Here is a 23487-nt window from a genome sequence, read left to right as displayed (position 1 = left end):
CAGTAAGATGAGAAATGAGAAATACAATGAGAAAGTACTTGTTAGTTATGTCCCCTTTATCACATTGTGTTCCAATAGACTGTACTACATGTATCGCGCGACGAAAAACAAATTGTAATTGATCTCATTCAGGAAATGAGCTGGACATGACGGCCGTTGTCATTTTTGTTGTTTGAAGTTCATCGAAAAGCCCTAATCGATGTGGGTTCGAGCCTCACTCGGGGCATTGAATTCTTCATATGAGTAAGCTATCCAGCTAGCTTACGGAAGGTCGGTGGTTCTAACCAGGTGGCCGCTCGTGATGAAATAATGCACGGGGGGCACCTGGGGTCTTCTTCTACCATTAAAGCTGGAAAGTCGCCATATGACCTATAAGTGTTGGTGCAACTCGTATATGTTTCCTGTGCTAATTAGATGAAACTGAAACATTTATTTATGTTGTCATGAAATAAAACACTTAATGAATGGCTTACCGGACATTAATTAAAACGTCGGACCTCGCGTAATAATTTTGATTATTGGCCGGCAAGCCATTCGGACCGAGTGCTAGATTTGATTACTGTACTCGTCACATAATAGTAGTGTTATATATTACATTACTCGTTATATAAATTACCGGTCTATTTCATATATGCTTACTGATCTAATAAACTAAAAATTTAAAAATAATACTATGAAAATTGATTTCTTATGTCGTTTAATGAAACACCTATTAAATGGCTCGACTGTCAATAGTCAAAATTGTTGATCTTCGAACCTCGGACCACAGCTTTTACTATTGACAGTTAAGTCATTCAGAAAGTGTATGATATTTAGAAGACGCTGCAATGATTTCTTTGTGAATTTTCGATTTAGCTTCTACAAGGACCTGCTTTGTTAAGACATTCATTTTTAGGACCTACATGCATATTGTTGTAGTTGTGCATTTTTTAATACGATGAAACATGTAAAATATGTCACTAGGTCTCCAATACGTCATAAAATATACCCCCATTATACTGATTCATTTTCACTCTTTTTATTACTAACGGATTTTTTTCAGGCTTTAAAATAGCTATCACGCAATTATCTTTACCCACATCATATGACTTTGGCTCAATTATTTTATGAGTCATTACATTTACTTAGAATTTCGTGTTTCAGTTTAGATGCACTTTCACTCCGTTTCTGTTTTTACTAAATTGACCTGATTCAAAATACTGCATCACATCATGTGACAAAGGTTCCTTACTCTGACAAATGCTCCGTGAGTTATTTCCCTTTATGCTTATACTTTCAGGTCAAAGGTTTATTGTATATTATCTCTGTAATTACTAAATGGATTTTATATTTTACATCATCACCCGCATCATGAATGACGAGACACATGAACTGTAGATGGCACAGCATTTTCATTCTATGATGGATGGAGTAATAGGGGGGGTGGGGGGGGGGCGCCAGTACCTTCCAATTTTCTTAATTAAAAACTTCACATATAGATTGTTTACTCAGTAATGCGGGAATTTCTCATTCCATTGATATATCTAGTTATCTCAAATAGGCCCATTTTAATTTCCAGCATCGAAATAGTAGAGCCCCCTGTCCCCTTTATCAGCCCCTGTACTGTTTGTTGTGTTGTTTAATGATATTGATAAAGAAATTAATTATGCGCTACAATTTGGTTATAAGTATATTCAGCACACATAAGTTAGATACATTGGATGGGGATTTTTTTAACAACTAAAGAAAATATCTAAAGTGAAAGATGCGCATTGGCAATTTTAATGCTTAACCCAGTCATATAATCCGCTTTTGATTCTAGAAAAAAAAGTCACTTCTGAACTGGACTTTATTGAAAAACAGGATGAGAGTTCTATGGAAACAGGTCCATGCGATTGCAAATAAAATAAGTATTTTGAAGTGATCGTCTTTAAGCATAGAAGGCAAGTTACATGAAAGTGTAAAATTAAATAGATTCTCGAAATACGCAGAAAGCAGGCGTTTCGGCGGAATAAACTTGAGAGGAGCATTTCCGGGGAAAGGGCAGCAATGACCCCACATGAATATGACAGACAGAGACCAAGTTCGTATTATTTATTTTACTACAATTATGATCAGTTATAATTCTTGTCAATCTAGATAAGACCTAGAAGAAATTTTGGATCGCTTAAACTTGTACTTCCCTGCTTCTTTTGGATATGACATGCAACGGGTTTAAACGTCCCAGTGCCACGGTGATCAGTTTCGTCTTTTCGCTCTGGCATCGCACGTTATTTTAGCTTTTAATTTGCAGCCTGCGCTAGCACATCAATACAAAGCTTATCAAACTTTGATTCAAAATAGTATACATGTACATGTATTTGTACATAGTACCCTGCAACTTCAACTTTCATCAATGTTGTCAAGGATTATTTCTTGATGCCGATAAATCTGAAATATTAACCCCTTTCCTTTAGGTTGCTAAGACTGAAATATAGACCCCTTTCCTAGAAATTGGTAAGACTGAAAAATCACACCTGGTAAGACTGAACTATCAAGCCTCTTTCTTATATGTTGATAAGCCTTAAATCTCGAACCTTTTCTAGATGTCGGTTAGACTCAAATATCAAATTTGTTTTCTTCATGTTGATAAGACTGAAATATCGAACCCCTTTCCCGTACGTTGATAAGTCTGAAATATCAATCTCTTTCCTATAAGTCTATTAGACTCAAATATCAAGTCTTGTTGTCTTAATGTTGATAAGTCTGTATTAACAAACCTCTTTCCTTAATGTTGGTAAGACTGAAATACCAACACATCAGTTAAAAGAAAATGCATTTGAGCCGCGCCATGAGAAAACCAACATAGTGGCTTTGCGATCCGCGCAGTCTGATCAGGATCCATTTTGTTCGCTTTCAAAGCCTATTGCTATTAGAGAAACTGTTAGCGAACAACGCGGATGCGCAGGCCGGTCTGGATCTATGCTGGTAGCAAAGCCACTATGTTGGTTTTCTCATGGCGCGGCTCATTTTACTTTCTAACAAGCGAAGAAAGGATTGTCATGCAGTACAGAGTCCCCTACTAGAAGCTGATTACTTAACTCGACATAGCCTAATGAGTGATTGATGTTTGGTCAAGTGTTACCTTGACCTTTGAGCTAGGGGTCTGGGTGTTGCGCATGACACATTGTCTCATTATGGGGCGCATTTGTGCCAAGTAATATTAGCCCTGATAGGGAATATGCCCTTCCAAATATGACCTTTATCTTTGAGCTAGTTGTCCTGTTTTGCGCTAGACACATCGTCTCATTATGAGAATTATTTGTGCCAAGTGATATTAACATTCTTTGATAGTTGACAAAGTTACAGAACGAACACGAATTCGGGACGAACGAACTAACAATCGGACGGACGGACGGACGGACGCTGTTTTTACTATTTGCCGCTCCCAAGGTAAGGGAGGAGGGCAAATTTGTATTTAAAAAGATCAAAATTACGATATCTTATGTCAGCTTTCAAAAGCAAAGGTTTATATAAAGTTCCAATGAAGTTCCAATGAAATTCCTTCATTGGTTTTAGAGTTATTTAAGGAAAACAATAACTCTTTCGCATTTTTCTCAAAATAAAATATTAAAAAATCATGAATTTATTTGCATGATTGCATTATGATCTGAGACTTTAAACTTTCAATTCAGTTCATGCAAAGTTTACGGAATATTGAAGGAAATTGCATTTTCGGGGGATTGTCAAAGTGCAAATTGGAAATGATAAAAAAATATTATGCGAGCTTGATTAATGATACTTGAAAACCAATTATGAAGTTACAATGCAATATCTTCTACGGATTTAGAAATTTCAAAAGGCAGAGTTACAGAAGTTGATGTGTAAAACAGCGGGTGTTAAGTGCTATGTGGCGGCCGTAAAAAGTCGCTCCGACTTCATCTCAGTGTTGTTATATTTTCTGGTCCTTCGGGAGCATTGATTTCAACTCATTTAGATTTGAAGATTGAATACTGCTTAAGCCGGTGCTAGGGGGCGTGGGCAGTGTTGCATTTTCCATTACTGCTCATGAACAGACTCAATCAAACCGAGTCTGCAATTTTCACTGTTTGCCTTGTTCTCGGTGCTTCCGAGGGATCTATTTTTCAGATTTTATTAGATGGTTGTTTGAATCAAATGCATGCATAGGCATCAGAAATAGTGAAAGAAATGTCAATTTTGAAATTTTTTCTAAGTCAAAAGTGGGAATAATTTTGTCAAAACGAAAGTCAGAGTAACGAAACATGGTATGTGAATTTGCCTTATGATCCTGAAAAATATTTTGTAAGTTTCAACGTGATATTTGTATGAGTTCAAGAGATTGTAGGGTGGGTCAAGTGTATCCTAGGTAGCAACTCCCCAATCAAATATAATTTGGGCGTAAATAGTATTACAGCGCTTTCAGAAGTGATTCTGCTTTGACATTATTTTACTTATCAAACTTAATTTTATATAAAGGGGATATAATTTGATAATTTGGCCTTTAGAAATGCTCGAGTAAAAAGACCAAGTAACACTTCAATTTCATTGTTTTGTCAATTTGTTATCATAGAAGCTAGCATATAAATACACCCGACATGTTGTAACAACGACTATTTACAATTTTATTATAATAAGTGACAGCTCTTACAAAATAAGAAAAACAGTAACATATAATATGAAATATATATTTACATATGGAAACATGCATTGTAAGAAATGAGTATGAGAGCTTATAAGTTCAAATGTATATAATGACATGTTATACAAACGAATAAAGAAGAAAAATGAAAGGATAGCCTTATTCTTATTTTTGTTATTAGATTGAGATGTTGTGGATAAATGGAAACAGAAATCCTATAAATTGTCCATACATTCGACATGGTTTTGAATCTTAAATCACCGATGCCGCTAACTTAACTCGGTTGCAAGTGTCAGTGATCTAAACTTGTTAGCCAATATAAACTGTAACTATGTCCATTCCCAAATTAAAATATCGTTAAACCGTTTCACATTCCTATCTAATAAAATCATAACGACAAAAATATCAGCTGCATGCTGCATTCTATGTCTTTTTTCCACTATGACTTCACAAGCAGTATCTCCCAAATATCTCGAATTGACGCTCACACCAGATTCGATACAACAATAAAACTAAATGCCATTTGGCAGCATTGTTAGTATGAAAGAGTAGTTTATTATCTGGAAGTACTTGATATTGCAATTGTCTTATCTTTAAAAGGCGCCACGATGATAAGTACATTTCCAGTGCTTTCACATTTTGCCCGCTTCTTTCTGTAAGCCATCCTGCAACGTTCACCTTGGTTTCCCAGTGGTAATGAGCCCATGTATGTATTGTAGTAGTTTCAAGTAATTCATCGAACACTTGTCCTTTCTCTATCCACGAGACATCAATTAAATGCCAAAGAAAATGCATGTATGTTTCTGGATCGATAACGGCACACTGAAACCACCAATAGTCAAGCTTACTTGGATTTCTAGCATCGTCTGGTACTGCGTATGATCTAAACATCTCAAACCGTAAAGGGTATGGGGTGATATCAATTTCTGTGGGTAGGAACATTACACAGTGGCATAAATGGCTGTGAATCAGTTCATCTGTCCATAGACATTCTAGATCATTTCTAGCACGTTTGCATACAACATTGTAGAAGTGTAAGGATCTTCCATGATCGTATTGAGACGAATAAAAGCATGAGCATCCAAAGAAGAGACAACTTGTATTTACTATAGAAATTACCTTCAACAAAGCCACGGCACTTTCTTTGTATCCAGTGTAGAGGAGAACTGTTACCAGCTTCAGTTTACTAGACATTGTATCTGATTTAAGTCCTTTCCAAAAATGAAATGCAGAAATCATTATGTAAAAGTCTCTGCTATAGTGGTCCGATTCTAATGCAAGAATAACAAAATGACAGGCCAGTGTTGTGTGAATGAATGGGAAAGCTAAACTTGTCAACAAATTTGCATCGTTTCGCTGCTTCATATTCAGTATACTTGCAAGGTGGTTTATTGTTTCCAGTAAAGACAAATGTGAAACGTACTCCATAACATTTCCCAACATATCCCCAAGTTCCCTGTGTGTGTGATCTAAACTTTCTATGAATTTGATGCTACTGATTGGAGTTTCATAAACGTCGTACAGTTCCTTTAATTTTGGATCAAGTGTCAGTTCTGAATTATGCATGTAGTGCATCAATACGATTCCTTTACTGAAATGCACAACTGGTTCTGCTAGAAAGGCTTGTAATAACCTTTTCATGTTTTCAAAATCATTGTCGTTTAATTTCCAGAATAAATTCAGTGTTGGTACAAAGTAACTCGGGCAATATCGAATGTCAGTCCATTTTAAAAGAAGTCTAAAACATAAAGTTGTAACATCTATTAAATCCCCTTGTTTCCATATACCAGAGTTATTTTCGATTGTATAAAAAAGAGCAGTCTTACAATGGTAAGACGTTAAAGAATTTTCAGACTGAAAATGTTCTTTCCCAAAAGATGCCTCTTTAATGTATTTCATCATAATAAAGCACTTATACTGTAAATCAGTCAGTTTCCAAAAGAGCTCACGCTCTTGTAGCGAAAAAGAAATTCGCCATTCGAGGTTGCTTTCATGGTAACCTGTCGGTACTAGGAAGCATGGAAGTCTCGCCAATGTTTGCATTTCCTCCCGACCCAACCACAACAATGTTTTCAGTCTCTGAAGCCAAGCGTTTGCACATGACGGCCAGTCTCCACACATAAGAGCATGAATAAAATCTAAATGTCTACCTGTCTGAGGAATTAGCGTCATAGCGGGTCCAGACCTTTCAACTCTGTGCGGACCAGTATCATAGTTCCTAAATGAATTCAAGTGTCCGGTATAGAATATGTTTCGCTTGTAACATAACACTCTCCGACCATAAATATCATATTTGGTACATAGATATAGGAAAGCATCGATGATATCTAAATTATCAAAAGGCACTAACTTGACGTGTCCAGGTGCTGTCCAGGGATCTACGATCATTTTTAGACTACATTTTACATAACTATCTGACCTGTCATAATGGATTCGATTTTCAAATGCAATGAACGATGTTAACAAAGTTACCATATCCATATCGGATTTTTGTCCTGGGAGCATTGTTGCCTCAATAAAACTTCCAAATTTATAATTGTGTAGTACACTAAAGGTTCCTTGCATTATTTGCTTTCTAGCTTCGAAGAACAAAGCATGATCTTTATATCTTTTTCTGATATTCTGTGTATATCCATAATCCTCAAGCACAAGACAGTACCTGTTTCTTCTAGTATCCTTCTTGTTCATTTTCTGGAAGATTGTTTTTATTAGTGTATAATATATTATTATAGTCATTTAAACATTATTACATACATAACAATTAAAATATTACCCGCATGAAAGGTGGACATTAAATCCTTTTGCATTTGATATATATTTGAATATCTCAATAATTTGACATGTTTTACAACCACTTGTAGCTTCTGAGATAATTTATTTCCTGTCTGTCCTAGTTGTGCTACCAAGATATAGTAATAACATCACAAACTTGCAATTTGTAATAACTTTCTGCTAGATACATATACGTAACTATCAACGCAAATCTTCCACAGTTCTTTTATCAAAGGAATGAATGTCATATTTTTTTTTGTACACACTTATAACACCCAAAACCTCGTACACATATCTACAATATTCCGGCATTATCGGATATCTGCAGTTCGGTTCCGGGTTTTACAAGTGTGTAAAACAAAAAATATGACATTCATTTCTTTGATAAAAGAACTGTCAAATATTTAAGTTGATAGTTACGTACATGTATCTAGCAGAAAGTTATTACAAATTGCAAGTTTGTAATCATGTTATAATACTATATCTTGGTAGCACAACTAGGAGAGATTTTTTACTTTATTACTTTTGTTTCTTTTTATAGTCATTGTTTTCAAGTCAGTCATTTTTAATTTCGAATCTCTGTTCTGGCAATATAAATAGAAAGTGAAAAAAGTTGTCCAACATCGGGAGCAGCACAAAAGTTATCCAATCAAACTGAAGGAAACGGTAAAAAAAAACAACAACAAAAAAAAAATAAAAAATAAAAACAACAACAACAAAAAACCAACGTATTATTCTTTGAGCAAAGTACATTTATGAAATTTATACTTACTCTCTTGGTTGAGCAAACAGGTTTCAAATTATCTTTTGTGACAATTTATTCCATATGACATACGTATTAAGAATTTAGTGAATACAATATAACTGATCAACTGTTTATGTTTGAAACGAATCCATTGCATGACCAAACTCTGATTTACCACCTTTTACTTATTCACAAAAGGTTTCACAGAGGTCGTTGGAGCTGTTATTGGAAACATTAGATATTTGATGAGATTGGTTTGTCCTTTACTTTATTGGAAATAATTGGTAAAATTTTCTGTCCCAAATCATTTCATATATTTTTGAAAATATAACAACATAATTTCCATTACAGATTTTTATCTTAATTATTCTACTAAGAATCCGATATCCAATAAAGTAAAAGCACATCCTTCAGTTTGCATATTATTGTTGCTTTAGCATATTATTACAGTCAAATCTTTGCTTAAGCATTCAAAGTAGCATTTCTAAAAAAATTTGCAGAAAATTCTTGTAATATTTTGTTCATGGAAATTACAAGTTACTTACAAAAATGGTAAAAGTTTGGTTTCCGTATTTTATTGGGCCCAGACCTGTAAACTAAACTACACACAATTTGAGACTATTTTGAAAAGATACAACAGATATTGAACCTCAAATACCAACCAACAATAGATACTTAAATGAAGACATTATAAAATGAGGGGACAATTTGGGAAATGTGTTGGGATACGAACACAGTCTCTCGAAATAATCAGTAACCTTTCAAAACGAAGTTTGGCGAGACAGTGTCAATCAAACCATTCTCCGCCGAGTTAAGCTCTATTTGTATAAATCAAGATATATCATCTGGGATATGAGTACACCAGTGCACTCAATAACTTGATGCTAGACAAAAAGAACATAGTTTGTTGATACCAAAGAATGTGATGCTTTTCATAGTTTCTGCAATCATTTAAAGTGATTTTACTGATATTCTTGTATAGCTTTTCGCTTTTCTAAAGCCAGTATAGAAGTCCAAATAGGAGGATTTTCTTTCCAATATTAGTCATAATTATTGCGCCATTGTCTTGTATCTAATGTCATAATATATACTAACTGTAATTAGGGAGGAAATTAACTGATAAAAATACCAAATTCAATGATTCAATGTTTACGAAATATTTGTCTTGCTTATTTAAATGGTATCTAAGCATTTCATGACAAACCATTGCAGGTATGTTGTCACTGGTCAGAATGTGGATGAGACTATAGTGATAGAATAACACTGTATTACCTTGTTATTTGAGCATAAATATTCTGGTTGTTAGGTATAAATATAGCAACCTCATTTAAGATAAACTGCCAGAAGAGCCAATAAGACATTGCCCATTTGACTAATTAACAATTCATCGTTTTTTATGATAAGTGAATAAGTCAAAATTAGTAACCATCTAATATAAAGAATAGTGATTCATTTATAAATGGGCAATTCACATCATAATTTTATTTTACTATTACTTTTTGTCTACGAAAATCCATATAAAGTCAAATGGGCTAAAACAAACATACTGCCAAATGGGCAAAATAACTATTCAATAGCTTACATTTATCGTTTACCTTTCAATAAACTGGATATTTCAAGGGGCAGGAGGACGCGAAGCGGTTGCACACTTGGTTCAAGCGAGCAATGGTTGCAAACTTACAAATTGGCGGATATTTTCTGAAATCATCGCGTGTTCACTTGTTTGTTTTTGTATCAGGTTAGTGGGTTTCTATGGTATTTTGAACTCTATGGATATGTGCATGCATCAGTTCTAATTCTACGTCACACTCGGTTTTGCGTTTTCAGCATTGTAGATTTCGAATTCTCGAAGTTATTGAAGTTATAAAATTGTCAAGTTCATGTTTTTATATTTGAATTGCGTCGTTCCTTGCCGTTTTTTACATTCTAATGATCAAACTAGCCTGTTGTGGGGCCCTTAAACGAGACAAAACAACTAATTGTGAAGAATTCTATAAACGTTTGGCTCTGCATGTTTTCGGGATAGTGCTATACCCAAATAAATCTTGTTCAAGCTCTTTTTTGTTGCAAACTTGTACTTCAAGCAATTTCTGTTGCAAAATTCTCTGTAAAAAAGAATAGTATCCAACTATCAGAGAATGTTTATTGTGCAACTCGTGTACATTTCTTTTCTGTTTAGGGTCGTACATTTTCATAGCATCAAATGGCCCTTTGATATTTTAATATAACTGTTGATAAAAAACCTTATCATGTTTTCATGAAACCTGGTAGGATTAGGGTTAGTGTACCTACATAATTTTAACATCTTCCCTGTTTATATAATCAGCTGTCTAGATTGCAAGCAGAAATAAAACTAAACTTTCGGAGACATTGTCTAAAGGTACAATTTGTCTTTTGGATCTTGTCCAGCTATACTCACTATACAGACAACGACTTTAACATGCAGTTGTTTTCTTTCAGATCTTTTCAGGTCTAGATGCTATGAACATCAGACGCTACCCAACAGCATGAACATGAATCTTCATTAGTTGAACAAACAACGCTATCACGTATATCAGAAATAACCGTTATGTAAGTGTTATTGGTATCAAAGACAATATATAAAATTTTGTAAGCCTATTCTTTTTTTCTATTCCTATTCTGAACCAACAATTTAGCAACCTAAAGTCAGATATATTTTTGCGTAATATTATAGTACACACAAGCAATGTTGGTTACCAACCAGTAATGAAAAGTAAATTAATTGCAGTGCCATAATACAGAAGACATACAAGTATTGCTACAAAAATGAATGGCAAGGACAAACATTGAAATGCCGTTTACTTGCAAAATTTATTTTAATTGTTAGAAACAAAACAAAAGCGTCAAGTGCAACAGTGTATAATGTTGTTTGTTGAATTCTTTATATTATATTAATTTTGCATTACATTGCAATATATGACACAAACTACCAGTGTTACTTTTTATTGCAGAGATCACGAGTTTAACCGAAGGAAAGGAAGCATACCAAAGTATGGAACCTTAAGAAAATTGAATAATATACCAAGAGGTGTTCGCCCAGTTAAGTCACATCATAGAGTTGACGAGTCCACTAAGACTATATTTTTAGCGAACTCACAAATTAAAATACTGCACAACAGTTACGCTGTATACAGTGGATTGAAATTGATAAACTATAACAAGAAAATGTTTGGCTGCGATTAAATCCGTCTTCTCTGAAAATGAACAAACATAACTATGATGTTTTCTGTTGATTGCCACCACAAATTTTAATGCCAACTCTACTGTTTTCAATTTTGCCTTAATAAAGTTGCTTGTGTCCAAGATTACATCTTTTTGGATACCGTGCAACTTGGGTTTTGCCTTTTCCGAAGTTGTTTGTGGTATTTTTCTTTCTGTTTAAAACCATTAAATTTTCCAATTATAAATTTAAACGACAAAATTAAGCACGTGATAAAATGATGGGAACTACAGTCATGTTTCTGCAGATGTTATACTGTAACTTAGAGGAGTTAACATTTTATCTCAGTTTTACTCTCATTGTACAGCGTCCATGAGTTTTAGTGTTTGTATCGATTTATTTATTGTTTTGATACATAGTACGTATGTCATATAAGATATTCAAAGACGACGATTTATGTTTCAGAAACAAAATATGAACTATGCCGCATGTCGGTAAAGGGGTATTTTACATGTATCTTATCACCAACACTCAATAGCCTTCTTTCGTATTATGATCATGTTATATCGACACAAGATTGTGCAGGTGGATGAACAACTATTATAACTTCTAATGAGTTCAAAACATTTTGCATCATGTCTTAAGACTGGGATATATTTTTGTACATTAAATCTAGAAATAACACATAACGTATGCATTTATGTCATTATGTTATTGCACCACTGTTGTATATAAATGTGTTTTTTTTCTATCAAAACTACATGTACTAGTATTTTACGAAAAACAGTTTTTATGAACAAATCATGTATCCTGATAGTTTTTTGTCTCATGTAACGACAAATGACGTTGAAGCACAAACCGTGAACGGGATTTCATTTGCGCAAATACCATATTTCAGAGGAGAATTCCCATCGCTGTCTCAGTCTTGCGTTTTTGCCCGAAAAATAAATTGAACAAGGAAATACAATACTGTAGATTTCAGATCGATTGAAATCAAAACATAAGTTTGCTATATACTAGTTCGATTATAGTATTTCTTTTATGTAAAATATCTTCAACAAATTTTCTGTCAATTATAAATACAGGTCAATGGAGATGAGAACTTAGTATTGGGGCTAAGAATTGAGACGAGAACTTGTTAGATTACTCAGTTTGCATTAAGTAATTTCTTAGGCAAGATACACACAAGGCTAGTGCACACCATAGCAAAACATTGACCATATTATTTCACTGATCTTCCAAAATCACTAAAAGCTGAAAATAAGTCTCTGTTTTGTGCCCAAACGTCGTTATACGTGATTAGAAATAGAATTATGAAATTTCGCGCTATCTGCTGCAACTTTGTGGAAATTTATGATTTGCCTCTTCAACCAGTTACACAATAAACATTCTCTGATAGATGGACACTATTTTTTTAGAAAAAGTTTGCAACAGAAAGTTCTTGAAGTACAAGTTTGCAACAAGAACTAGCTTGAACAAGATTTATTTGGGTATAGCACTATCCAGAAAACATGCAGAGCCAAACGTTTATAGAATTCTTCACAATTAGTTGTTTTGTCTCGTTTAAGGGCCCCAAAACAGGCTAGCTTGATCATTAGAATGTTAAAAATGGCAAGAAACGACGCAATTCAAATATCAAAACATGGACATGACAATTTTATAACTTCAATAACTTCGAGAATTCAAAATCTACAACGCTGAAACGCAAAACCGAGTGTGACGTAGACATAGAACTGATGCATGCACATATCCATAGAGTTCTAAATACCATAGAAACCAACTTACCGTATAAAAAAAGCAAGCGAACACGCGACGATTTCAGTAAATATCCGCCATTTTGTAAGTTTGCAACCATTTCGCTCGCTTGAACCAAGTGTGAAACCACTTCACATCCAGCCCCTTGTATTTGCTCTTGCCAAAATATCAAACATTCATCACATCTGTGTATTTATCTATTGTACTATTGTAGATAATTCTATTGTATGACTCTTTATAACTGTAACAATTATTAATGGTATTTTTTACGATTAAACATAGCAACAATTTAAAAAAAAATACTTACATCAAAATAAGAACAACATCCGTAACAGGAAATTTGTAAATAATAATGCTGATTTGATAATTATCATTTCACTTTCTGTACGGCGCAATCACCTCTTGAATACGTTTGTTCTATTTACTGTGTTGTATACTAGCGTATCCTTATCAATCGAGCTATTCAATATCGTTTGCGCTTTGGTTAACTATTGCATTGATTAACGGTTGCAAGATAAGTTTTTAGGTACGCACCACTTTCTAACCTCTTGGCAGGCTCACCCCTGGTTACAGACCTACAATACAAATATTCGGCAAAATTCAATTTTGTTTATGTAACTTGCGTGAGGTATTACGGGTGTGTGATTTCCCGATTGGTTATAATGATTGCATGGGTTGAAGCATTTTCCTTCACACAAATAAATTGAACATTTTAAATATAAAACATAACAAGGTGGAAAACATTCTGGATAATTAAATATGTTGCCTGTTTTTGAGAAATCCGAAGAATAATCATACAGAGCAGAAGGTGATGTCGTTCAACCTACAAAATGTGGTAGAAGCCCATAGACTCGGTCCATAAATTTAGATGATTTCATGTGTTACAGTAACTAAATTTGTTCTGCAACATGAAGTGCTCTGCAATACTATGTGAGAGTTAGGATAGTCACAGTGACAAATATAAGCAATCAAGGATTCATTTGATCTAAAGCAAAAAGAATTAGTCTGATATTTATTTGCAAAAGTATTTTTCCATATGCAGAATTGAATATACTCAAAAGGACAAATAAATTGCTAATAATATACCAGCAAGACCTTAGCTAAGATGGCCCAACCATCAGAATCATCTGTAATCTTGAGTGTTGAAAACACACTAAAGACAAAAAAGGCAAATCCCTCAGCCTTCTCCGGTATTAATAAAGGCAAGTGGGAAATAATGATAAACAAGAGCTGTCACTATTAGTGACAAATGCTCCCGAAGCGTGCCAAAGAATGCTACAGTTGTCTGCGCAAAATATACCACAATAGTTAATGTATGAATTATTTTGTGATCTGGACCTTGACCCGAGAGACCTGAGTCGTAAGCGCAACACGCATCAGTATAGTTAACACTTGTTAAATTACTTTCGAATCCCTTGATAAATGGCAGAGTTATAGACCAGACAAGAAACGGACCATGTTAACCTTTGACTTCTAAGTGCAGCCAGGGGACTGGGTCTTGCACATTACACATCATTATGGTAAACATTTATGCAAAGTAATTTCAAATTCCCTTCATTGATGGCAGAATTATGGATCGGACGCGAAAGAGACCCTGTTAACCTTTGACCTCTAAGTTAGACATTGACCTTGGAGTAAGGTGTCTGGATCTTGCGCATGACACGTCATCTCATTACGGTGAACATTTATGTCAAGTTATTTAAAAATCCCTTTATAGATGGCAGAGTTACAGCCCGGACAAGAATTTACACGGACGCACGGATGGACAATGCGATTTTAATTTGCCAACCTTCGGGGCATGCAAATATGCAATTGATAGGACACACTTGTAAGAAAATATTCTTTGTTTCAATATGAAAATAAATGTTTCCTTTTCAGATGAAATGAAATAAATTTACCGTTCGGATATTCAAACATTATTATTCCTTTTATATTTTTTTAATCTAAAAAGAGATTGAAAACCCTTCAGAGTTTTGTTTATAGCAAACAAACGACCGCGTGTTACTGTTGCTATGTTTTATAATAATTTATGATCTGATCGATAAACAGTTTAATTTTTATTGAAATTTATCATTATTCAGCAGAGATAACAAAAAATCTCAAGCGAGTCATGAATTTTTATCTTATGCAAGGATTATAAAGAACTGATTGAGCTTCTCAACGTTCCTTCGAGATCTGTAATGACTGAATAGGCATTTCGCCAAAAATTAGTGATAACTAAATGATGTACTCCGTATAACCATATACCCGTTTGGTCGAATCAGTAACACCCATAATCTATGTACACTATATTATTAGGTTATTTAACATTGTTCTGTACAATACGGAGGTATATTTTGACGAGTACCCCAGATGGGTACGAGTCCAAATATATCTCGTATTGTACAGTGCAATGTTAAATAAGCTTTTATTCTATATCAATTTTATTTTAGTTTAAATTAGAAATGATTCACTGACTATTGTCTTTCTGACTTTTCTGTATTTTCAAATAATCCTGGATGAAGACGCATACTATGTATACATATGCGGCATAGTCAAACGCCTGCTTCACCCGATTTACATTCGGAACATTTTCACGCGTTTCGGGCTTTATCGTATGTTACCATGGGACTGTTGAACCGTCCAAATACAAAAGAAATATCCGGATAAGGCAAAATATTATCACTTTTCTTTATCTCTCATAAACTAAAACAGACTCTGTCAAACTGAGTCTACTATTATATTGCTTTGTTATGTTCTTTGCTTCTATAGGATCTTTTCACAGATTTCGTTTTAAAGGCACTGGCCTCCAGATTGTACGACAACAACAAAAATAGAAAATTATTAAATATAAGGAAAAATATTGTGTGTTTTTTCTTAAAGAAGGATTAAAAACTTAGTTACTGATAGATTTTATGTTATATAGACACATAAGAATTAGTGTTTTATACAAATTTTTCCAGTCTAAGTTTAAATGCGTTTGTAATGTTATACCAGAAGTAAAATGCCTTAATTGTAAAACTTTATGTTTAACGACCGTTAACATATTCTTCCATGGTGTATTGGTTAAGAACGCTGGAATATTTTTATGGCTGAGGCGACCCGGGTTCAATTCCAGATTCGGGCATGTTTTTTTTTGATACGGTATTTTAAAGAAAGTTGAGAAATATGACCAAGAAATATCATTTTAGCGGAAATCTGGAGGTCAGTGCCTTTAACTATCACAGCAACATCATTTAAGTGCCGTGTGGTGGTGAATAATTTTCCCGTATTTAGACTCTGAGTTGTTGTCTTTTCTAGTACTTTGAAATCATACAAAACATTTATTTTTAACATGATAAAAATTCCGCTTCAGCCAGTGCTAGGGGTGCACATTTTATAACCTTCCGTGAACAAACTCAGTCAAACCGAGTTTGCTATTTTGCTGCTCGGTTGCTTTATGCTTCCAAGGATATTTTCACAGAATTTATTTTACATGATATCAGGAAAGAGTTTTTATGCCTGTTATTACTGAATAGATATTTATTCATCGACATTATTTATGACAACGCTACTGAACTGTAGATGGCGTGACATGTTTCTGTCCCGGATGGATGGAGGTAGGAGCACCAATACCTTCCAATTTCCTTAACTTTATCTATCTTGTTAATTCAAAAGCTTCAAATATAAATTATTATGTTAACGGAGGGATGTATCACTGAAATGATCGGGTAGGCCCTATTTCTCTTTTCAGCATCAAAGTAGTTGAGCGCGCTGTCTCCTGTGTCAGTTCTTGTTCTATTTGCTGTTTGATTAATAATATTTGTAAACAGTTTTAAATAGATGTATCATACATAGTTCAATTCGTAAATATCAGGTAATTTATGTTTTACTTCTACTGAAGAATTAAAGAGACACGCTCGACTGAACAGACCAAACGGACAAGGTACCAGACGAAATGCAGATATTTGCTTCATTACGCATATGATTATTAGTATTAAATATGAACTGAACAATTATCATCTATGGTTTATGCAAACATAAAATTAACAGGTTTGTGTGTATTAATAGTACTATGTAAAAAGATATAAAAGTTTAATGTCAATTTTAAATCAAGTCCTACTTATATTAATAACTCTCCACAATTCACTCCTAATGAAATCCATCGCCACAAGGACATGAGAAAAGAAAAGTCAGTTTCCCTTTTAATCCCTTTTAATGCTGAGCGCCAACAAAGGAGATACTGGTACCACTTTTCATGTTGTTGGTATGACGCGTCCATGGATTCGAACCCACAACCTCCCGCACAAGAAGCGGGCGGATCTACCACTAGGCTATCGTGGCGGTAAAGTATATAATTCAAAGGTAAGAATAGAACCGCAAAACTTAATGAGCCCAGGGCTACAAAACAGACCACCCGCGAGTTGACACTACTATGAAAAATGGGGTATAAAATACCCATTAGAAAATACATACTTGGTATTTTTTATAATGAAGACATTATGAAATAGGAGAAGGTATTTTTGAAAAGTGATTGCGATTCATGCTTACACAATTAACATATAAACAACAGTCATAACATGGCAAGTTAAAATAAAGATACAGTCTCGGAGGGAGACTTGGCAAGACATTATAAATAAAGTCATTTTCATACTCTGCGGTTTTTGATAAATATTGCTTATTGATTAATTAACGGTTGCAAAGTAAGCTTTGAGGTACAACTTCTTGGCAAGCTCACCCCTGGTTACAGACCTGTAATACAAATATTCGGCAAACATCAACTTTGTTTAGGGAACTGGCGAGGCTACTACGTGTGTTTGATTAAAAGATTGCGTGGCTATCGTAAAGTTGAATAAAAATCAGACAATTTATAAACATGGTGGAACAATTTCTGCTTTATCAATGTATTGAAATATTGGGATAGTAAAATGTTAAGGAGAAAACACATAGCAGAGCATGATATCATTCAACCACCAAAAAGTGGTAGAACGGCATGGACATATTTATTTTGATGACATCTTGTTCTGAAAAATGAAGTGCTAAGTCGTACTGCATAATACGTAGGATAAGTAATAGTTATAGTATGTGTGAGAGTGTGTTACCAGGATATATCAGAGCTAGAGGTACATCGAGGTTATTTTTCTCTGCACATATCGCCGAGGCCGGTAGGCCGAGACAGATATGTGCAGAGAAAAATACCGAGATGTACCCCTAGCTCTGATATATCCTCGTAACACATGAGCATTACATATTATAACTGTTTTATCGCATAGATTTATGTTAAAATTTATATATTATTTTCATTTAAATTTGTTTATTATTATTTTTACTCTTTTGATAACCTTTCTGGGCCTCGCTGACTGAAACACTAAAACTTCTGTTTTAGAAAATGTGTTCCCCAGATAAAAGTATCCAACAGATTTCTGCATTGGTTTTAAATCTTTGCATTTCATTGGCCAAACATATTGTAAAACTTGTTGTTTTGTTTGTAAAAAAAAAAAACAAAGAAAAAGAAACATTTGAGAAATCTCAGAATTTCATATATTTCATGTATTTCTGAATTTGGCGATAACTATCGAGGTTTTGAAATATTCTAGTTTATTTATTCTTTTACTTTATAAATGTAGGTGTTTGTGATAATTCTTTCTCTGTGAACTGTAAATTGGAGCTAAAATCACCTTTTCTTTGAAAGGAAAAAATTATACTACCTCAATAGGCATCGATAGAGAAAAAGTGTTGCGATATATATCGGAACAGTTTTACTGTGCTGATATATATCACAACAGTTTTATTCTAATGAATCTCTATAGAGATTTCTGTGTTGATATATATTTTAACAGTTTTGTAAAATATCAGCACATATTTTGTAGTATTAATGTGTATTACCATGTTTAACATACTGCAAAGATCAAAGAAAAACTGCCACACTATGCGATAATGGCAAATATAAACATCAAGGATGCATATGATTTAATGCTAAAACCAGTCTGATATCGAATGGAAAAGAAAAACAACAAATAATAAGAACTTAGCTGAGGCGCGTCCCTACAATAACATTGGAACTCAATCTGTAAATGGTTTTGAATGGGGAACATTAAAAACATACAAGGTCAGAAAGGCAAAAAGGTTTACAACCTTGGTAATGAGAAGGTGGGTGGGTATGAAAAATAATGACCTCAAAGTAGGCAATTAAATGAAAAATTCAACCCTTGTAAGAAACGTTTTTTTTATTATCCACCCCATAAAAATAAAAACAAAATGTATAAGTATTTGAACTAAATAACAAATTTCAAAGATAATAGGTAAGGGTTATTTCTCGGAAGCACAGAGCACCATAAACACAGCCTTAGAGCTACGCATTTGAAAAGTAGGTCCTCAACAAAAAGAAGCTGTAACGGAAAAATATTACGAACGGCTTGCTCAAATATCCAACAAGTACATTTTAATTTTATGCAAAATATAGACAGAGGTGTGTGTGTGTGTGTGTGTGTGTGTGGGCGGAGGGTGGGGGGTGGGGGGGGGGGGGGGGGTGCGGCCAAGGGGTAGAAATGGTGCTACAACGTAAACCACAGTACTTAGCGCAGACATTCATGTACCAACGATAAACACCCACTTCGACCCTCTTGTTTTTTTGTTTTTAAGATAAAATCAAAGTGTGGAGTATAAGCATTTTTTTCTGAAGTCTGTCGTGAATCGAGCTTCTGCGCCTTCTTTCGATGTGTAAACTTGACACAATAATGCGTTTTTGATCGTAACATGGGCAATAGGCCCTCCGTTCAAATTAAATTAAATAGTGTACACATCCAGCCCATATACCTGTTTAACAGTTCAGTCAATTCACTAACAAATAACCTAGAAAATAATTACGTATCTTTCTTTATATATTATATATTTTTTTATATAAAATATAAAGTTCAACCTTTCCAGAGCGGCCCTCTCTTGAGCAAATACCTCTCTTTAACAACATTTTCAAAATTTCCCAAAGCTGAAATATGCTAGGAAATTTACCTCTTTAGAACAACAACCTCTACATAATAGTCAATATTTTATCTCCCAAAGGGTGTTACTATACAGAGGTTGCACTGTATGTTTATACAGCAAAATATAATGAGATCAGTAGGAAAATAAAGCAATGCATTTAATCAATATAAATACAATATATCCTCTACAATTAACTGAAATACATCAAACATTTCTCATTTTCATCTGTATAAATGCAAACGAGCTCACCTCTGATGTGATCAATTTTTCATTTCCATATAAACTATAATATTTTAAACATATCTTCGTTTACTTTATATCGGATGTAAACACTTATATGCATACAGCTATAAATAGCGGATGCAAATATGTGGCTACACTTTATTAGTCATTATTCACCGCGTCCAATCGTTAATTGGAGAAATCGAATCCACCGTGTCCAACTTAACGTCGCATTTTACCGCGGGTACGCTAAATACAGTGGCAGAGAAATTTGCAGATCATTTCATGAATGAAATCGAAAAAATTCGAGAATCGTTGAAACATTTCGATAATTTTCAACCATGCGAAAAAGATATTCCTTGTTTTGACAGTTTTAAAGATCCCAGCGACGAAGAAGTTAGAAAACTTATAAGCCAACTACAGACGAAATCATGTGAACTTGATATTCTACCAACAAAACTGCTAAAATCGTACTTAGATGAGTTGTTGCCTGTTATGACCAAATTGGTAAATTTGTCGTTGCGAGACGGCATCTTTTCAACAAAATGGAAACAGGCAATTGTAAGACCTTTGTTGAAGAAAAAGGGACTCGAACTTGAATTTGCAAACTACAGGCCTGTTAGTAACCTATCGTTTCTGTCAAAATTTATTGAAAAAGCAGCTCTGTCCAGACTCAATGATCATGTAAACAAACACAATCTTCTACCAAAAAAAACCAATCTGCTTAATACAGGAAAAAAACATTCTGCCGAATCAGCATTGTTACGTCTAGTAAATGATATACTGGATGCTATGGAGAAGAAATAAGTTACGGCGCTAATTGCCATCGATTTCAGTGCCGCCTTTGATACTGTAGACCATGACATTCTTGTTGATGTGTTAAACAAGCAGTATGGCGTTCGTGGAACAGCACTGAGTTAGGTCGGTTCCTATCTGCGCCCCAGACGTTGCCCTGTTAGTGTCAATTCAGCCATGTCCTTTCCACGCCAATTAAATTGTAGCGTTCCACAAGGGAGCTGCTTAGGACCGTGGCTCTATTTGACATATGCGGGGACACTGTTTAATGTTATTCCGCCATCGATTTCAGTTTACGGCTTTGCGGATGACCATACTGCTAATAAATGCTTTAAACCATCATCTCCAACAGTAGAATCCCAGGCAATACAAGAACTTGATCAATGTGCTAAAACAATCAACAACTTGATGAATGAAAATAAGCTCAAGATGAACACTTCCAAAACCGAGTTCATCATGTTTGGTGGTAGGCAACAGCTCTCTAAGTGTGCAACTGACAAAATATACATTGTAGGTGATGAAGTGAAATCAGTGAGCTTTATTCGATATCTAGGTGCATATCTGGATGAAAACTTGAATCTAAAAGAGCATGTAAAACGAAAGTGTAGAACAGCATTTCTCAACTACTTCAGAATAAAAATGTATCCGGAAATATCTTACCAAAGAGGCTACCGAAACCCTTGTGCTGTCTTTAGTGATATCCCAGTTAGATTATTGTAATGTCATTCTGTATGGTATTGCTCAAAGCGAGGTAAGCAAAATGCAACGAATTCAGAACATGTGTGCAAAACTTGTCCTAAATCGAAGAAAATATGACAGTTCCAAGCAAGCGTTCTATGATCTTCACTGGCTACCCATCAAAGTCAGAATCGCATTCAAAATTCTCACCTACATGTATAATTGTTCAGTTGGAAACTCTCCAGAATATCTTTCAGAACTTCTCATAAAACAAACACAAACAAGGAACTTGCGTTCTTCACATTCCGTTACTGGGTGTTTCCTTGTTTCTTTCAACAAGTGCAAAACGTTCAGCGACAGAAGTTTTGGTACTGTTGGACCTAAACTCTGGAATGAATTGCCTCTCAAAATAAGAAACTCAGACACAATAGATACTTTCAAAATGAAGTTGAAAACTCATTATTTTTGAAATTACTTTGCACACTTTTAGGGACTGTGATTGTGATTTTTAAGATATTGAAGTAACATGAAATGGATGGTTTTATTGTGTAAATACATTCGAATATGAACTATTTCATCACAAATACAAAAATACAGTTGTTTGTAATAACTTATGGACATGTCGCAATATCCCACTTCTACTTACTTAATAACAAAACAGTTATCTTACTGTATCTTAATATTCTAATAATTTATTAGTCTTATCTGATGCCTGATCTTTTGTTTAATGCTTACTAAATAGTTTATTCTCAATGATATTTATGCTCATTAATTTCATATGTCATTTAAAATGTCTTAATTTTTAGACGTATTTATTATGTATTTGTAAAACGCCATTGAATATGTTTTACGTAAAAATAGGCGTTTAATCAAATAAAACAGTTTCAGTTTCAGTTTACATTGTACGTTCAATTACCGGCATTTCCTGTTGATTTTGCCTGTTCGTTTCTTTGTTCCCCTCTTTATACAATTACTATTTGTGTGTGTGCGTGTGTGTGTGGGTTGGTGGGGTAGAGGGGGGGGGGGGGGGGGGGGGGGGGGAGGTTATGCCATGTATCGAGGCAGGCAATGGGCGAAAGCGTATATCTTACAAAAAAAGAAACATATTGACGCAAATAATATATAAATTGTTTTATAAAAAATGAAAAATGAAATTGTACCTTTTAGTTTTTTCCTTTTCATGTTGAGCCTTTTTATTTCCACTGCACTTGTTCAAACTGCCAGTTTAGGAATTAACCCGGGTTAAAGCGTTTTCTGAAAATCAGTTTGCTACACTTTGAGAATATGTACGCTTTTGCGGGATTCCATCCGTAGCGTGAAGTTGAAGACCATTTTATGACAGAACTATTGGTTCAATAATTACTTTTTGTACGTAATTTATATCTTAAATAACGAATTCTTTTGCAAATAATTACTATAAAACTGGATGTTAAATTGTCCAATACTGAAGCCCGAACCGTTTTAAGCACTTGACTCTTGAGTTTAAAGTTTTCATTTTACACATACAACTACGTTTTCATGTCCTGAATGAGATATATTACTTTTCGTTTAGTTTATGAATAATTTAAAAACTTAATATCATAATATATTCTTCTGTGATATTTCTCTTATTATGATTTTACGGCATCATTTCAAATGCACTTCTAAATTTGGCTATATACTTCGTTTAGATGTTAAATGTCAAACATTTGGTTGTTGTTGTTTATCTTAAATTCAGTGGGACACGAAACACGCAGTTAGAAAAATAAGACAGCAGCGTTAAGTATCCATAAGGGTGGTACA

General features: G+C 34.3%; 1 protein-coding gene across 2 annotated transcripts; it reads right to left on the bottom strand.

Annotated features, from left to right (window-relative positions):
• Positions 1 to 4587: 4587 nt before the first annotated feature.
• On the bottom strand, positions 4588 to 22980 carry LOC123549652 (uncharacterized). Of its 2 annotated transcripts, none has more exons than XM_045337912.2 (3): positions 22866 to 22980; positions 13379 to 13646; positions 4588 to 7309 (listed from the first exon to the last, which is right to left on the bottom strand). In XM_045337912.2, the coding sequence occupies exon 3, from the start codon at positions 7304 to 7306 to the stop codon at positions 5066 to 5068; it is 2241 nt and encodes a 746-aa protein (XP_045193847.2). In that variant the 5' UTR covers positions 7307 to 7309; positions 13379 to 13646; positions 22866 to 22980; the 3' UTR covers positions 4588 to 5065. The 2 variants fall into 2 exon arrangements, with proteins under 2 accessions (XP_045193847.2, XP_045193848.2); XM_045337913.2 differs by lacking the exon at positions 22866 to 22980 and adding an exon at positions 20260 to 20346.
• Between the last annotated feature and the right edge of the window lie 507 nt (positions 22981 to 23487).

The sequence above is a fragment of the Mercenaria mercenaria genome, chromosome 6 (genome assembly GCF_021730395.1).
Source record: "Mercenaria mercenaria strain notata chromosome 6, MADL_Memer_1, whole genome shotgun sequence".
NCBI lineage: Eukaryota > Metazoa > Mollusca > Bivalvia > Venerida > Veneridae > Mercenaria > Mercenaria mercenaria.
This window is presented reverse-complemented; position numbering and strand designations above follow the sequence as displayed.

What these genes read in the sequence shown, in the direction of transcription:
- LOC123549652 (XM_045337912.2), bottom strand. Translation starts at nt 7,306, where the DNA reads ATGAACAAGAAGGATACTAGAAGAAACAGGTACTGTCTTGTGCTTGAG.